This window comes from Lithobates pipiens, unplaced genomic scaffold, assembly GCF_037356315.1.
Source record: "Lithobates pipiens isolate NorthernLeopardFrog02 unplaced genomic scaffold, aLitPip1_a1.2 Scaffold_10, whole genome shotgun sequence".
In the NCBI taxonomy this organism is placed as follows: Eukaryota; Metazoa; Chordata; class Amphibia; order Anura; family Ranidae; genus Lithobates; species Lithobates pipiens.
In genome coordinates, this window is record NW_027507686.1 from 142,396,528 (window position 1) to 142,414,802 (window position 18,275).

General features: G+C 47.0%; 1 protein-coding gene across 3 annotated transcripts in view; it reads right to left on the reverse strand.

The window, feature by feature from the left end:
• LOC143934564 (uncharacterized) overlaps positions 1–18,275 on the reverse strand; it is a 109,721-nt gene that overhangs the window by 13,466 nt on the left and 77,980 nt on the right. For 2 of the 3 annotated variants that reach the window (XM_077458307.1, XM_077458300.1), the window contains 3 exons: positions 17,719–17,994; positions 14,723–14,914; positions 4,233–4,418 (listed from right to left, as the gene is read on the reverse strand). In XM_077458307.1, the coding sequence (XP_077314433.1) occupies positions 4,233–4,418; positions 14,723–14,914; positions 17,719–17,994 (654 nt within the window). The remainder of the gene's footprint in view (positions 1–4,232; positions 4,419–14,722; positions 14,915–17,718; positions 17,995–18,275) is intronic. The other variant, XM_077458315.1, reaches the window with a different exon arrangement.

The window sequence follows — 18,275 nt, forward strand, 5'->3', positions numbered from 1 at the left end:
GCGTTTTCCCTTGAGGCAAAAAGGTCCACAGATGGAACCCCACCACCTTTGGGAGACCATTTCGAAAATCTCTCGTTTCAAAACCCAGTTGCCTCCCCTCAGCGTTTTCCTGCTGAGGAAGTCTGCTACCTGGTTTTGTTCCCCCTTCAAATGCATCGCCGAGAGAGACAGAACATTGGCCTTGGCCCATCTGAGGATGGCTTTTGCCAGGACCCATAGGGATCCACTCCTGGTGCCCCCATGCCTGTTGACATAGGCCACCATCGAGGAGTTGTCCGACCAGATTCGCACGGGTTGTCCCTGAAATGCTCTGAGTGCCAGATCTACTGCTCTCAGCTCCCTCCAATTCAAGGACTTCTTTGCTTCCTTCCTCCCCCGGGTACCTTGTACCATCCGGGAGTATATGTGTGCTCCCCAGCCTGAGCCGCTCGCATCGGTTGTGACAGTCCTGGACACCGATAAGATCCACTCCAGACCTTGTGACAGATTTGCCCCCTTTCCCCACCACCAGAGGGACCTCTTGACCTGAATTGGAACCAAAATCAGTGAGTCCAAAGACCCGACTGTGGTCCCAGACCCTCAGAATGAACAGTTGCAGAGGATGAAAATGCAACCACACCCACTGTACTGCCGGGAGCATGGATGTCAGTAAGCCCAAGGCCGAAAGAACCTGTCTCACCAAGACCTGACCGCTGCCCTGGAGAAGCAACATCGCTTTGTCCACCTTCTGGATCTTCTCTAAGGGAAGGAAGACCTTCTGCTTTGTTGAATTCAACACTCAGCCAAGGATGATGACCTTTTGTGATGGTTCAAGAGCCACCCAAAGTTTTCTAGGATGTCTCTTGCTACCTGAAGATCCTGAGACAACTGCTCCGTGGAAGAGGCAAACAGGAGAAGGTAGTCCAGGTATGCAACTACCGAGATGCCCTTGAGTCGCAGGAACACCAGTACCCCTACCATAACCTTAGTGAAGATATGGGGAGAAGAGTATAGATCAAAGGGGAGGGCCCTGAACTGAAGATGGAGCACCCCTACTTCTCTGCGATGGGAATGTGCAGATATGCATCTTTTAAATCTTTCAATGCCATGTAGCAGTTCGGTGGAAGAAGTGCCTTTACCGAGTAAACAGAGTCCATTCGGAAACCTCCTGTAGGCGGCAGACATTCAGAGGGTTCAGGATGAGCCTGAATTTTCCCAAAGGCTTGCGGACCACAAAGATGTGGGAATAGAAGCCTCTGCCTGTCTCTCCTGTTGGGACTCGTACCACCACCTCCTGTTCCTCCAACTCCTGTAGGGATGAAAGAGCAGAATATTTTTCTGCGCACTTTGGCAGCTCGGTGACAAGGAGTCTGAGTGGGGGAGGATTTGAAAACTCCAACCAGTATCCTCCTTTTATGATCCCCAACACAAACTGATTGGAGGTGATCATTTGCCACTGTGGGAGGAAGGCCCCTAGCCTTCCTTCCACCGTGACCCTGTCATTGGGTCTTTTTGGGCTGTTAAGGAGGGCGAAAAATCGTCCCCCCCATGCCCTTTGTCCTTCCACCACCAAACTTTCCTTCTGACATTCAGGTTTTGGGGCTTCAAATTTCTTCTGAAAGAGAGCCTCTTTTAGTCTGCTCCCCATACTTCCTTTTAATGGGAAAGGCCTTTTTCTCATCAGGCGTCCGATCTAAGACAGCCTCCAAACCTGGTCCAAATAACAAGTACCCTGTGAGAGGAATCCCACAGAGCTCGATTTTGGACGCACTGTCTCCCCGCCATATTTTCAGCCATAAGGATCACCTTGCTGAATTGGTCAGGGCTGTGAACCTTGTGGACATACGTACAGATTCAGCTGAAGCATCCACAATGTATGCCACCCCTTTGAGCAGAATGGGAAAAGACGACAGTATAGTCTTTTGCTATTCCTGCTTCAATGTGCGCTTTAATCTGTGTAAGCCAATATTCCATATTGCGGGCCACCACAGCGGCTGTCATGGCGGGCTTAAGGTTTCCCTGCGACAAGTGCCAAGCCTTCTTCAAGAGTGAATACATCCTTCGATCCATGGGGTCTGAAAGTACCCCCATGTCCTCGAAGGCCAGATCAGTATGTCTAGACACCTGATAAAAAAGCAGCATCCAGCCTAGGAGATTTGTTCCAGACTAGAGCCTCCTCTTTCGCAAAAGGAAAAAGAAAAGAAAGGTTTCTTTTTGGGATCCTGCCATTCCTTCTTGATGGAATCGATCAAGACCTCATGGACAAGGAACACCGTCTTTTTCTGTTCCCCCAGGCCCTTGTACACCTGATCGTGGAGTGACAATGCCTTCCTTTCCTCTTGTATTCCTAAAGTGGTATGGATAGCTCCTAAGAGCTCCTCCACTTCATCAAAGGGAAAGCTTATGCCACAAGGTTCTTTTGAATGCCCCCACCCAGCCCCTCTCCACCCAACTCCCCCTGGGAATCTAAAGCTGCACTGTCTACTTCTTCCTCCATTTCCTCTCTGGAGCCCTCCGGCTTCTCCCCACTAAAAGGAAGACCATCCGGCTGGGCTAGGTGAAAATAGTGCCTTAAAGGGCTGAAAAGTGCTAGAAAGCTCCTTCACAGATGTTCTGCTGCCTGCTCCCTCACTAGCCCATCAATACACTCCCTACAAAGTGTTTTGGCCCAATAGTCCCCTATAAAAGGCCATGTCTTATTAGAACTGTGGGGCAACTTGCTTGTGGCTTTCTGAAACACAATAGAGAAAATAGAAATGCAATAGAAATAGAGAGCGGGCAGCATAAGCTAAAGCTCACCAGTGCTAACTAGAGGACCACCGGGAGTGTTCCCCCCCCCCCCCCCCCAGGACCAAGCACCTCCAGGGTCCCTACCCTACCGGAAATGACGTCGCCTGGTCCGGCCTCCAGCTTCAACACCGACCGCGTAATGCGCGCGGGGGGGGGGGGGGAATTGAAGCATCTCCTGCAGCACCACCACTGGGTGGAAGAAAGTAAAAGATTGTGTTCTTTTTTCAAGATTGTTGCTCTTGTTTATAGCACAAAAAAAAAAAAACTGCAGAAGTGATCAAATACCACCAAAAGAAAGCTCTATTTGTGGAAAAAAGGACATCAATTTTGTTTGGGTACAGCATCACACGACCGCGCAATTGTCAGTTAAAGCGACGCAGTGCCGTATCGCAAAAAACGGCCTGGTGATTGAACAGACAAATCTTCTAAGTGGTTAAATGTTACTGAAGTTCAGAAATTGCACACTATTAAACACCACTATTTAAGGAAAAAAACAAACAAAAAAAAAAAAGGTTTGCTTTTTTTTTTTTTTTTTAAGGTGATTCCAAAGGAGACCATTTTTAATAAATGAATCTTTGTAATGAAAATGTTTACCCAACATGCTGCCTCCTGTTCCAACGTTCTACTTTTTCTGTTTCAGCTGGTTCCCTCAATGCTGACCATAATCATGTCGTCTCCTTTCCCCAGAAGGTTTTTATGGATGCGCCCTTGAGTACACATTCTAGGCTGGGACTAGTGGTGAAAATATATTCAAATAGCCCAAACAAGCCACTGCCTTTCTCCAAGTTAATTGGCTGCTGCCATTTACCTGGGTGAGTGCATGCCATCATCCAAAAAAACGTTCACTGAAGCTCCACTGACGGACCAGGATTCCCAACTCCCGGTAGAGTGGAGCTCATTGTTTTCAAGACCCAGTGCCAGTTAATAGGTATGTGTTAAAGGAGAAGTATGGCCAAAGCTTTTTTTGGCCGTACTACTATGGATCACAGGAGTGCATATAGTTTTTCACTCCTGTGATCCATTTTCAGCTGACAGCAGGATCCACACAGATGCCTGGACAGGTGGCTGGCTCAGCCTCTCAGTGAGCTGATTGGGAAACTGAGCAAGCCACTCCCATCCCCTCCACAGCCCAGCACTCCAGTGAGCACCTGGAGGAGCCAAGCAGAGAGCCAGTGACTGAAAACTAAGTGATAAGCAGTCTTTGATGGCTCAGTTCTCAATTTAAGAAGCAGCTTTGGACCAATGCTGCATCTACCCTAGGTGAGTATAATGTTTTATAGACTCATACTTTTATACTTAAAAACCCAAACTTCTCTAAACAAAGCACAGTAGTGGCTTATGTTTAGCACACTGAACATATGGATTAAAAAAAAAAAAAAAAAAAAAAAAAAATGTTCATTACCTCATGGACCAGAAGATCTTTAGACACAATGTTAAAAAAATAAAATAAAATAAAAAGTCACCTGGTGTAGGAAGAAGTCCTCCTGAGGATCTTTCAGATAGAAGAGGTGGTTTCCCTACGGCCATTAATGGGGTCCTGACTGGAGTAGGAAGAAGGGGTGGAGGCTTCGCCAGGGCATCTGATGAAACACTAGGTAGTGTTTTATAAATGGCATTAGCTGCATCATCAATTTCGACTTTCTTAAAACCTAAGTAAACAAACGGGTTATTAAAACTGCATGAAGATAGTCCTACTTTCATAACTAGCAGCCACATAAAACCTCCAGTCTGAGACACCGATGCATTGGACAGGTACATAGCTGACTTACAAAAACTGAACAGTCTCCAAGGCGAACTTGCTAGATTAAAATGGAACTCAATGGTTTTGTTCTTCTAAGATAAACAAGGGTATATATTTAACTGCACAAAAGTTGCTTATGTTGGCCACTGCATGCAACTGCAGGGAAGTCCTAAATCTTCCCCAGGCACTTAAACCTAAACCCAAATGCAAATAAGCATAAGTTGGGGCCCAAGATGCCCCTATAGAGGTCCCCTTGATTTTTTGGTAGAATTTCAACAAACTGAAATTATTCTCTAAGGTGGTTACCTGATGTGGCGATGCCGCCATAAGGAACAGTCGGAGGCTCGCCCCAGTGTCCAGAGGAAGCTACGTGATTCACCTTGCGAAACGAGTTGATGTCACAAGTGTCACGAGACGCCCCGTCACCTTTATGCCCCGGACGGGAGCTTATTGCGAGCCAGGAAGGCTGGAGCGTTGCTGAGCAGCACGAAGTGTGCCACAAGATCGAGGACTGAAGGGTATTTGCGGTGTTCAGCACTCATACTTTAAGACAGCTGGGAGGTATTGTAGAAACAGTGAAGGTCACCATTTTAAGCAGTCAAATTGAGGCGGGTACTGTCCCAGGAGGGTATTGTATAACCGGCTTTTACATCCAACACTGCCTAGCATACTATGCCATGGTGAATTGAGAGGGCTGACTGCCCTATCACTCAATTCTCCATATTAAATATTGGCTGCAGGTTTTTTCTCACCCTCTGACGGATGTGTGGATATGCGGTAATAATCTAAACTGCTCTAGGAGGTCTATTGCACAGTGGCCTATGGTCTTTATTGTTTCCCTCTTTTCTCCCCCAGCTGTAGTTTTCATTGCATACATGCGGGATACTGCACAGTCCACCAGAGAGGCTGGATTAGGACTTTAGTTCTATACCACTGACATAGAAGCTCATTCTCAGTGTAAGTGTATTTTACCTATTGATGAACATTGTTCTTTGTATAAACTATACAACCCACATTGCTACTTCATGGACAATTTTTTCCATCAATAGCCAGCATGTGCATTACGCTGTTAACCCCAGGGTTCGACAAATTCCAGGCACCAGGTCGCTGTTGCGACTAGAAATTGTGCCCTGGCTCCTGGGTTTTTGGTCACTGACAGGTTCCTCTGTTGGTCTGTGTCCGGTGCCTCCAGACACAGAGCACTGTCTGGTAGTCGGGATGGAGCAGGAAGAGAGCAGCTCAGCAGCCTCTGACATCCTGCTCCCTTCTCCACACACTGTTGGCAGAGCAGCGCAGCAGTGTGTGAAACTGTGTGTAGAGAGGAGCTGTCAAAAATTGAGGCTGAATGTCGGGGTGGGCAGGACCCAGGGTGGGCAGGACCCAGCATTCCAACACCAGCCGATGGTATGGGATCTGGGCGGGCCGATACGTGTATGTGGCCCCTCCCCTTTCTTAAGCAGCCCAATCATTGGCTGCCAGGTCCCGCCCACCTCTGACATCACGCTGAATGTGTCAGCTCCTCTCTCTCCATACAGTTTCACACAGTGCAGCACTGCAGGGAGCATTCAGTTTCACAGTTATACTATCAGCTGTGAAACCTGCCAGTTAGTGCCACCTGCCAACGACCTGCCTGTGCCAGTTAGTGCCACCTGCCAGTGCAATCCAGTGCCACTTGCCAATCAGTGCCACTTAATGCCACCTTCCAGTGCCAACCAGTGCAATCCAGTGCCACTGCCATGTGCCAAACATTGCCACCTGCCAGTGCAATCCAGTGCCACATGCCAATCTGTGCCACCCATTGCCACCTGCCAGTGCAATCCAGTGCCACCTGCCAAAGCCATCTGCCAGTGCCACCTGCCAATGCCATCGGCCAGTGCCAAGCAGTGCAACCTGCCAGTGCAATCCAGTGCCACCTGCCAGTTAGTGCCGCCTGCCAATGCCAGTTAGTGCCACCTACCAATGCTGCCCATCAATGCCACCTCAGTGCTGCCTATTGGTGCCCATCAGTGGCACCTGTCAGTGCCCACCAGTTCCAACCTCAATGCCGCCCCATCAGTACCCATTAGTGCAGCCTATCAAAGCACATCAGTGAAGGAGAAAAAAAAAAATACGTATTTGCAAAATTTTTTTTTTTTTTATATTGTCTTTCTCTTGGCATCAGGCATGAGCAATTCTTATTGTCTGATGCCCCAGACATGCAGTTCTGGGTGCTGGGCAGAGGATTTAAATAACTGGCTCCTAACTTTTTCAGCTGGCTCCTAGATTCTAAGCAAATTTGTCAAGCCCTGGTTTACCCCATCCCTCCTCATCCATTTTTAACAATTTTTCCAACAGGCTCGAGCCCCCAGGAACCTCTGCACGGGTGTTCATGCCATTTATCCACTATATATGCATTTCATTGCTACAACAGCTGTGCATGGATTATCTGGATGATTGTTTATATGTTCTGTAATATAATTTATATATATATATATATATATATATATATATATATATATATATATATATATATATATATATATACACATATATATATATATATATATATATATATACATACATACATACACACACACACACACACACACACACACACACACACACAGTTTGACTAGAGCAACGCTACCTATACCAGGTAAAAGGATATCATTGTGGGGGCGTGTCCTGACCATGGAGGAGTGAGGAAGTGCTTCACCTCAGCTCCGCTCCATCGCCGCATACAATAGCTATCCTCAGCGGGGAAAAATGATTTCCGCCACCGGGCTACATGTCCCAACGTTCCCGGCAGTCTTCCCGACCGCCGCAGGGCACTAAAAAGCGGCAGGGACAGCTGGATCAGTTCTTCCTGGGCCCCCACGGACAGGGCCGCGACGGATCCAATATGGCGCCGACCAGGAAATCTCAGAGAGCTGGGAAATCCTCACAGCCTGCTACAGCGGCGCCTCTTCAGCCGACCGGAACGTCTTCCCTGGCCTCTCCGGTGCCCTCCCCAGGATCGGTGAGCGATACAGCCCCCCCTGCCTCCCCCGGGTCCCTGGATGGCCGCTCAGAGGTCTCAGACCTCATGGGAGATGATGCAATACGCCGCCATATTATGTCTCTCCCCACCAGAGAAGACCTGGAAAGGTTCACTAGCAGAGTATAGAAGGCTTTCACCGCTGATATTGCCCAACTTAAAGCAGATACCATGCACCTGGATCACCGGGTGGAGGCCTTGGAAGAGAAGCTGGAGGAGACTCTGCCCACCATTGCTCTGCTGCAATCTAGGTGCCAAACACAGGACCATCAGCAGGAGGGCCAATATTAGGATTAGAGGACCCCCAGAGGCTACTGCATCCAGGGATATTGTCCCCACTCTGACAGACATCTTTAGAGACATATTGGGCCTCCCAGCCACTGCTCCTATTGAAATAGACCGAGCCCACAGAGCACTGCGCCCCCCCCGTCTCAAGACGCTGACAATCCCAGGGACATAATCTGTAAACTTCACAAATATACGATCAAAGACCGGATTATGCAAAAAGTGCGTGGTAAGCCCTTTTTTGATTTTGATGGTGCTCGACTGACTTTCTATCAAGATCTCTCAAGACGCACCCTCATGCAACGGAGAGCCCTCCTTCCGCTCCTTCTGTGATCCGGGCCGCAGGATTGGCCTACCGCTGGGGCTTCCCCTTCTCTCTGCATGTGCACAAAGATGGCAGGCAAGTGACCCTGCGCACTAAGGACGATCTTCCACACTTTCTTTCCTCTCTAGGGCTGGAGCCCGTGGACTTTCCGGATTGAAGGGGATCCCCGAGCGATTTGACTATCCACCCCTCCCCCCGAGATGGTCTACAGTCGCACGCAAGCACCGGAGGAGGGACAGGCACAGTTCGACCCGAGACCCTTCCATGGCCCCCTCAATCACCAGAGACTGATGCTAGGCCTGGGCTGCGCAACGGAAATCTGATTGCTGACTTTCTCTGATGTGCTTAATGGTGTCTGGGCCCCCCCCCCCCCCCATGTGAATTGCAAGTGTGATGTTTTGACCCCGAGCCCCCACCGGGTGTTCCGGGGAACAAGATGTGCCCTGTGTGGCTGTAGGCTCCGGCTGCTGTGGCAGCAAGAATCTCTGGTGACTCCTCTCCAGCCTTAGAGACTGTTCGACTCTCAGACTAGGCCTACCTGGCGGAGACTGTTTTCACTCCCAATATAGGAGGAAGATTTGCCATAGCACCCCTTTTCTTCCTTTTTTTTGGGGCACTCGGGGAGGGGGGGGGGCTTGATTTGGTTTTCGACTTCATTTTTTCTTTTTTACCTATGTAGCTACCTTTGGGCTTCCCCCCCTCCCGGACTGAAGTTTGCTACGACCCCAACAGTCCTGTGGCCCCTATCCGGGGCAGGGCACACACCCCTTAACAGGGCTGGCCCAGACCCCATGTCCCCGAACGCAATCAGCCAACGCTGTTTTTCACCTTTTTTCCTCCCCTTTTATTTTTTGTGTTTTTATGGATCTGACTTTTCCCCGAACTGAGGTTCTACTGTTCTCAGATGTGATGGGCGGGGGCCTTCTCTCTCCCCCCTTGTTTTGGTTCACGTTCCCCGCGTAGGCCACCCATCCATGGGTTTAGTGCCCTATTGGGACTTTAGGAGGGGGCTTGGGCTCATCCCCCACCAAGCCGCTGCATTGTTCAATATTGCCGTAGCTGTGTTGCTTTTATGTTTTTGGTGTTTCTGTAATAACTCCTTGCGTCTTTTCTCTTCCCATCTCTCTCCTCTTCTTCTCCCTCCCTTCTTACTTCTCTCCCTTCCTAGGAGCCTGCCATTGCTGCGGTCCTTGCGCCAGGTGAGTTGGGACACTCGCTCATTCCTCCACCCTCCAAATCTCCCATGTCTACACTCCAGGTAATTTCTTACAATGTGCGGGGTCTCTGTTCTCCGGGGAAAAGGAACAAATTATGGTGGGAACTTAAAAAGCTGAAGGCTCAAGTGGTCTTCCTACAGGAAACACATTTTACCAGCCACTCCCTACCCAGGTTGCCCACCCACATGTTTAATCAATGGTTTCACAGTACATCTCCTAAGGCCAAGTCCAAAGGCACTGCCATAGCGTTTCACAAGACGTGCCCTTTTCAACCAGTAGATAGCAAAATTGACCCTCAGGGCCGATTTATTTTCCTAAAGGGCACCATAGCGGGGAGCATGTACACATTCGCCTCCCTTTACGCCCCCAACTCTGATCAGCTTACCTTCCTAGACAATACCCTTGACCTACTGACAGAATTTAAAGCAGGTTATCTGATTTTAGGCGGGGACTTTAATATCAGCCCGGACCTTCTGCTCGACACTTCGAGCACCCGACCGTCGCACTCCCATGCTTTTTTCAAACACTTTCGCAAATCGCTTCAGGCACACCTCTTACTTGATACCTGGAGGATTTTACATCCTTCCGGACGAGACTTTAGTTATTACTCGACCGTCCATGATGTGTACACGCGTATAGACCATATCTACGTTGACCGTCCCACGCTTGAGCTCCTGCAGACGGCATCCATTGGCAGCATCACCCTATCGGACCATGCCCCTGGTTGGAGTGACCATTCAGCTACCCTCTAGTCCCCATAGGGCCTGGACGTGGAGACTAAATGAAAATTTACTGGATGACTCTGCGGTGGTTCCCAAGGTGTCGGAGACCATCTCCCACTATTTTAGGGAGAACTCCTCAGATGAACTAAGTGCGGGTGTGCTTTGGGAAGGCCACAAGGCCGTGATTAGAGATGAATATCTAGAGGCTCCAAAATCAAGAAAATGTGCCAAGCGGATTTTAACAGGGTTCTGGCCGCCTTACAAGCGGCAGAACTCTCCCATAAGCAAGGGGGGGCCCAGCGGCTAAGCAGAAGCTTGAGTTGCGTGACTTGTTTTCACGCCTACTAGATCGTCACACGAGTACAAATACTATGAGCATGGTAACAAATGCGTCCGTATGCTGGCTAGGGCCCTCCTCAAGAAACATGCTCAATCCTACGTACAGAAGCTCCATTCCCTCTCAGGTGACATTTCAGTCCAATCCAACAAAATTGCCTTAGGGTTTCAGGAATTTTACACCCAACTTTATAACCTTTCCCCGGCCTCGCCCTCAAACGCTCAGCCTCCCAAGTCTGCTGCCATTCAAGAATATCTCGCGTCGGCGGGAGTCCCTACACTAAGCGCAGAACAATGTGTCGACTTGGAGCGGCCAATCTCTCCGGAGGAGATTGCGCTAACAGTGAAGTCCCTGCCCAAGGGCAAGAGCCCGGGACCAGATGGTTTCTCTGGTACCTACTACTACTACTGGTAACTAAACTTTCCTGCCCCTCTTAACACCACATATGTGCACCTACTTTAACTCCGTCGCAGAGGGGAATCATATCCCAACCGAAGCGCTGATGACACACATTACGGTGCTGCCAAAAGAGGGCAAAGATCCTACCGTCCCCCAAAGTTATCGTCCGATATCCCTCCTTAACGTCGATATTAAAATCCTAGCAAAAGTCCTGGCAAACAGACTTGGGAGTCTTATGCCCAGATTATCCACCCAGACCAAACGGGGTTTATTCGTGGCAGGGAAGCAAGAGACAATTCCATCAGGGCAATTCAACTCATTCACTGGGCTCGTAACAGTCCCAATCCTAAACCTTGTATCGTCCTTTCGACGGAGGCCGAAAAGGCGTTTGACCGCGTCGACTGGACGTATTTACGGGCGGTATTGGAAGCTCAGGGGCTGGGGACGCGTATGTTGTCCTCGATCATGGCCCTGTACTCTACTCCGTGTGCACAGGTGAAGGTGAACGGGGTGCTTTCCTCCCAGTTCCCGATTCGAAACGGCACGAGACAGGGGTGTCCTCTATCTCCCCTCCTTTTTGCCTTAGTTCTAGAGCCACTGCTCTGCACAGTGAGGGCGAACGCAGACATTAGGGGTCTGAAGGTAGGGATGACGGAGCACAAACTGTCGGCATATGCGGACGATGTGCTCTTCTATCTTTCTGAACCCCTGATCCCGTTGCCGGTTCTGTTGAAGGAGCTGAGGACTTTCGGAGAGTTATTCAATTTCAAGATAAACCTTTCCAAGTCGGAGATTTTACCTATTCGCCTGACCCCGTCTCACACAGAAAATTTGCAATTAGCATTCCCCTTTACCTGGGCCACGTCTTCTATCAAATACCTGGGCATCCAGTTGACAAGCCGCTTTGATGCCTTATATGCCACCAATTTCCCCCCCTTACTTAACACGGTCAAAGCGGATTTGTTGCAGTGGACCAAAACCACTTTTACGTGGTTAGGTCGCATTAATATTATTAAAATGAATATCCTGCCCCGGGTACTCTTTTTCTACAAATGATACCCATCTCCCTCCCTAAACTGTTTTTTACCCAACTGAATAGCATACTGTCGGCATTTGTGTGGAACACAAAGAAGCCGAGAATAGCCATGACCTTGCTGAGGCGTTCGAAGCTGACGGGGGGTCTAGGGGTTCCAGATATCCAGAAGTACCACAGGGCTATTATCCTACAGCAGAGGATACTTAACTGGAAATTTCATGCCAAGTCAAATGTGGGTCTCTTTGGAAAAATGACTAGCTGGGAGAGACTTGGCTTATGCACCCTGGTTGACCCTGGAACATAGGGGGCTGTCGAAAGATGCCTCCCCACTAACTGTACAGGCTCTTTTAATATGGGACAAAATGAACAAGACACTGGGTCTATCCCCCCGTTTCGCCGCTTGCCCCGCTGGGGGGGTTACTGTGGTTGCCGCCGGGGGAACGGAGGGCTTTTTTTGGCCCCTGGGCAGACGACGGGAATGCCAGCTGTGGACAGTTTCTCAGTGGCGGCCAAATGGTCAGCTACGAATCCCTGCAGACCGGGCACGCGCAGACCGCTATGAATTTTTGGCGATACAGGCAACGGCATCACTTTTTTGAAGTCCACAGCCACTCGATCAGAGATGAAGCGCTCCTTACACCCTTCGAACGTCTTTTTGTAGAAGACGAACCCACTCCCCACATGATCTCGGAACTATACCACTTGCTTGGCTCTGTTACCGAGGTCGCTAGACCAACGTACATACGGGTGTGGGAGAGGGAGCTACAACTTGACTTTTCCACGACCCAATTGTCCCACCTATACAAACTCACTCACACAAGCTCCATGGAATCCGAAACCCAAGAAACTAATTATAAAGTCCTGTCCCGCTGGTACAGAGTGCCGGCAGACTTAGCACGTATCTACCCTTCGGTATCGGACCGGTGCTGGAGGGAATGTGGCCAACTGGGCACCCTCCTTCATATTTGGTGGGATTGCCCACGAATCAAGCCATACTGGGCGGACATCCGATCCCACATAAAAGCAATCTTGCATTTAGACGTACCGCTGTCTCCGACCAACTATCTTTTACATATCCCTCCGATCCCGATTGGTAGATACAAAAGGAGCCCCCTGCCGCATCTGTTGAACGCAGCCAGACGTCTTATACCGATCTACTGGAAACAGATCAGAACCCCCACATGGGAAGACTGGGTCAAAAAAGTAAATGACATTAGAGAAGCTGAACATTGGGTGGCAACCTGTAGAGGTACAAGGGCTAAGTTCGACAGCATAAGGCAGTCATGGACAGCCTACATGTCCGAAACTATAGACGCAACCTCCAGTCTGGACTTGGCTCTGCTGGAGCTAGCGGAACCATCTTTGAGATCCCGCACAACCACTGATATTATTGCCTAGTAATTGTTTTTCACCTCCTTGCCCCATGGACGGAGAGACCAATTTGCTGCCAAGACTCGCCTGGTGCTGGACTGCTGCACTTCTCAGGGATGTCAGGTAGGCTCCGCCCTCCTTCCTCACCCCACTTCCCAATCCCCCCTTTACCCCTTCTTTTCTCCCTCCCACCCTTTCTACTGTTCTTTTTTACTTTCCTTCTCCATATTCTACACTTCAAGACGTTGCTTTCTAATGACCTACGTGGTATTGAGATGTGGTGGAGCGTTAGGTTTCCTGCGGGCTAGGTGGTCCTGCGGCCGCCCTGTTTAGCTGGCGGGGGGGGGGGGATGTCCTTCTGTCCGTAGGGGCCCATACTGAGGTGCCTCTCCTGGGCGGAGGGATTGCTGTGGGCCTGTTTCACCTCCGGGGGACGCTCGGGAGAGGTAGCTGGAGGCGATTTGGCCCCCCCCTCTCCTGGGCCGCCGTCGGGGGACGGTCCCATGCCTCCCCGACCTCATGTATGAAGGAGGGAGGGGGGACTAGGCTCCGGCCTGTCCACTCCTCTGAAATTAGAGGCACCCTGGGGCAGGGCCCTAGCTCGTGGAAACTAGAATAGGCATGAGTAGGCAAGAAGACACTCCAGACGTTCAGTCGATCGCTTGACTCATGTGTCTGATTTAAGCCGCCAACTCTCAGCCACCAACTCTCAGTTCCTATGGGTGTCATTGTTTCCTACAGTTTATTTGTTTTGCGTTTGGTCCTGACACGCCTGTCTACTGTATACTTGAGTGTATTTTTCCATTAAACTGTTTCAAAATAAAGATTTTTAGTCATCATGTAAGCATCAATACAATGTTTGCCTTTGGGTTTAGCCCAGATTCGCACTAAGCTGCAGGAATGAAGCTGTGAGTTCAGCTGAACTTACACGATTTCACTCCCGTATGCCCGTCCCTATTTGCAGGTTTCTGCACAGATGTCAATGGAAAACACAACCTGATAATCGCAAATAGTACAGAAACTACTTTTAGAAATCGGTGCGGCGTTGCATCGATAAGGATGGTGCCAATTGACATCAAATCGCATTAGTGTGGACCGGGGCTAAATCCCACTTTAAGAATCTGTCAAAGCACCAGAAAGCACATACCGCTAGCACAGTGTTTCAGGAAATCCTTGTATGTCAAAGTCAGACTAAAGAACAGGTGAGGTATTAACTCCTTATGACTAAGCTCCATACACCTCTCCTGCCGCTTCTAACAGTGATCCCATGACGAATCTGCCGTCAGGACCACTTTTACCAGATGCCGAATTACCCACAGAAGAAAAAGATACCAGGGTTATGGCAGCTAGCTGCTGCCATAACAACGGTATTTAACGCCAAAGTCATGACCTGTATATACTGTGGGTGGTTGGCAAGTGGTATGACATCTAAAGCATAGCAATGAACACAACACCACAATTATGAAGTGTGAAAAGCAAAACTGTTAAAGAATGGCCCATTTACCTTGATTGGAAAGAAGGCTGATACCAGCTGACGGCCTGTCACCTAGCAATGAAGGCTTAGCTAGCCCACCAAAGGAATTCCTAGCAGGAGTGGGAAGAAGTGGAGGAGGCTTCTCCAAGAGATGTGTTTTACTGTTGGTGTGACTATCAAATGCAGGATTAGCCTGTTCGGTAGTGTCCGCTTCTTCAAAGCCTAAAGTTGGAAAAAAAGTTAGACAAGGAGAGAATGAAAGAAAAAAAACAAAAAAAAAACCTATACTATTGCAACTGGAAGCTTTAAAAGCAGAAGTAAACCCATCGATTTAACAGTTTAAAAAAACAAACAAACAAAAAAAAAAAAAACAAACACACCTTTACACTCGTGGCACGTGCCAAGAATGTTACTGTCACATTAGTTGTGCGCTCAACCAAGATGTCAAGCAATTCCATGGCTGGTGTCATAATTGATCACATATGCAGCATCATGGCAGTTAAAGATTAAACAGAGGCCAAGATGGCAGCTGCCTTGGCTTAAAACGAGAGGAGGGTTTACTTCCACTTTAATATTGCTGCTCAATCAGCAACACACGTATCTGACATGAAGAGTTGATAACCACAGTTAGATAGAACTTCTAAAAAATACATCAATGTACACAGAATATCAGATATGATGTTCAGTTGTGCCAAAATCAATCCTTATTTAAAATGGATTTTCTTTAAAGTGCAACTCCGGATTCACTGAAAGTTCATATTTTCTCATAATTTAGATTCTAAGGGAATGCTATCAAAATCAAAAACATTGCACTTTATTGTTAATCAGTTTGTTACAACAATACCTCCCTTCCCATTGATAACTGTGTGTCCACAGTACTACCTGAGGTATCGGGGGCTTCTAAAATCAAAAATATATTTGGGGGGCAGGGGGTGCAACTGGCAATATGTTTAGCTTTGTATCAGATTTTTTAAATCAGCAATATGTAATCAATAATGCACTTGTTTCCCACTTTTTAAAGAAAAATTACTGAGAAAACTACTGCAATGCAAAAGGAATTTGTAATATAATTTTCCGCTGCAATTTTCAATTATAAGGTAAATCAAAGCTGGGAAGTGACAAAAAAAATAAATGAATAAAAAATAAATAAACGTAGGTGGCAGATTTTTGCAGTTAATCATAAAACCAAAACTCATTTTGGATGAAGTAAGGAATAGTGAAAAAGTGTCAGGATTCCCCCCGACCCCAAAGCTGTGCTCCATTTAGATTTCTATTCATAGTCTGTCCTGTAGACAACAGGAAGCAAGAAAAATGCTCTCCAAAGTGAGGTAAATGTCATCTTAGACAGCGGCCCCTGGAACAAATCTGCTCCATTAGAACATTGCCTCCATTATTTAGGTTTTGGTAGCACATCATAATTTTGGTTTTACCCTCTCCCAAGCAGGGGCATAGACAGCAATAAAATGTCACCAGCGTTCTAAACACTCACCATTCTATTCAAAACCAAGATAAACGTTTAAGCTTTAAATACACATCAAAGCTCACCTAAAGAATTGCCCCGTACATGGCCATCAGGCTGAGTGTGGCAGGGCTTTCACCAGAAAGCTTCTAGTTCAACAACCAATTCTAATAATCAGCCTTCACAGATGCATCTATAGTTGTCCTACAAAGCCTGCACTAGTCATTCCACAAAGGTAGATTATGAAGTATGCATCCAAAAGCTTGAACACTGCTCTTGTGCACTACCTTCAATTCTGACAAAAAAAACAGGACAAGGAAAAATAGAAATGCTAGCTCTAGAACAGATTTTGCAAAAAAAATTTAAATCCTTTAAATATTTATGTAAATTTGATATGTAGCTTGTTTTCTAATAAAGCCGGAGTTTCACTTTAAACTTCTTGTAGATTTCTTTTTTCATTCAAATACTAGAACAAAATAAAAATATCTTAAAATGATGTTGGTGTCTAAACATTATACAGGGTAAAACAGTTATATGAATGAATATTAGTATTTAATGTCTCAGTGTTTTAGTCAGGAGACTGCAAACTGGAAGTACAAAAATGCAAAGCAGTCGACATTGCAAATCATTTGAGGAAATACATTTATGAATAACTGATTATATTTAATAAAGTAATACCAAAGTGAAGTACAACTGCATCAAAATGGGAGTTTAAAGATGTTCATCTATTTAATTTTTAAAACTCATTTAAATATTTAAACAGATTGGATCCTTTGTAAAATCTGTCTTTAATGTAGAATATAAAATAGTTTGACTGAAAACACTAATGTAGATTTGGGTGCATTTAACATTTGAATTGACCCTAAAAATATGTACAGTGGTTATTTAAACATGGGGCACTCAGCATAAGCTGGCAGCAACACTGACCCCACAGCTGAAGGAAAACAAGTAGGAATATTAATGTGTCCTGACGTGCATCCGTGTATTTAGACTAGAAATACTAAGAAGAGTGATAAGAATTCCATGTTTTTTTTTCCCCTAAAACTTAGCCCCCCGGTGACACCGAACACGACATTGAAATCCTGCTGCTTCACTTGCACAAATTTCAAAGTAGTGCTACATTAGGTGCTACTTGGAAGACATCTGATTTCTTGCAAGAACTTGTTTCAAAACCGGTGCGCCTCGGAGTAACGCCAATTTAACCACTTCCATTGAGGACAACAGGGTGAAACTTGTTATGCGATTTAAACTTATCAAATCGCATGACAAGTCACACAGGTGTGACTGGGGGCTATGTGGAGAAAAGTTTCAGGATGTAAAGAAAACAGAAAGTTTAATGGAAAAAAAAAAAAAAAAAAAAATTGATAAACAGGTCTAGTTTGACTTTACCAATGATTCTAACATAATACTTGTGTAGTACACAGTCAATGAACAAGTAGTATCAGTGGTAGATGTCAAGGGCTAAAAGGGGTTCTGGTCGTGTGTGTGTGTGTGTGTGTGTGTGTGTGTGTGTGTGTGTGTGTGTGTGTGTGTGTACCGGGGATAAAATGGGAAATGTTACGTATACCTTCCAGCTCAGTTATCCTGGTCTTCAGGTAGTCACTGACTGCTTTCAGCTCTTCGGCATATAAATATTTGCCATCACTTAAGAGGAAGAGAAGGTGCCTAATGTCCAGAGGGACAGTGTAAGATTCATAGAGTTCCCTCTCCAGGTAGTCGTCTGCCAGATCAGCCGCTTTGTGTGAAATTTCATTACGCTCTTGTTGTTCACGCTCGCCAAAAACTTTCCCGAATGCCTTAACTACCAGAGCCAGGGCATCCTCCATGGGCATATTACGATGTACTACAGAGGAGAGACATAACTTGCTTTGTCAGTTTTTAGCTCACATCTTTTAAAGTCATATAAAATCATGTGAAGTGTGGACGCAATGTCAAGTGTTTTAGCAGACGTGTATCTTTTCACAAATGCCGGTAGTTAATGATGAGCCAGGTGTGTGCTTACAAGATTTAATACATTTCGGACAGCACTGTTCTTTTAATTTTTTTTTTTTTTTTTAAGTGATGGAATTCAAGACAAATTACTATTTGTGTAAAAAAGTTAGTGTGATCCAGCATCCCAGCAAA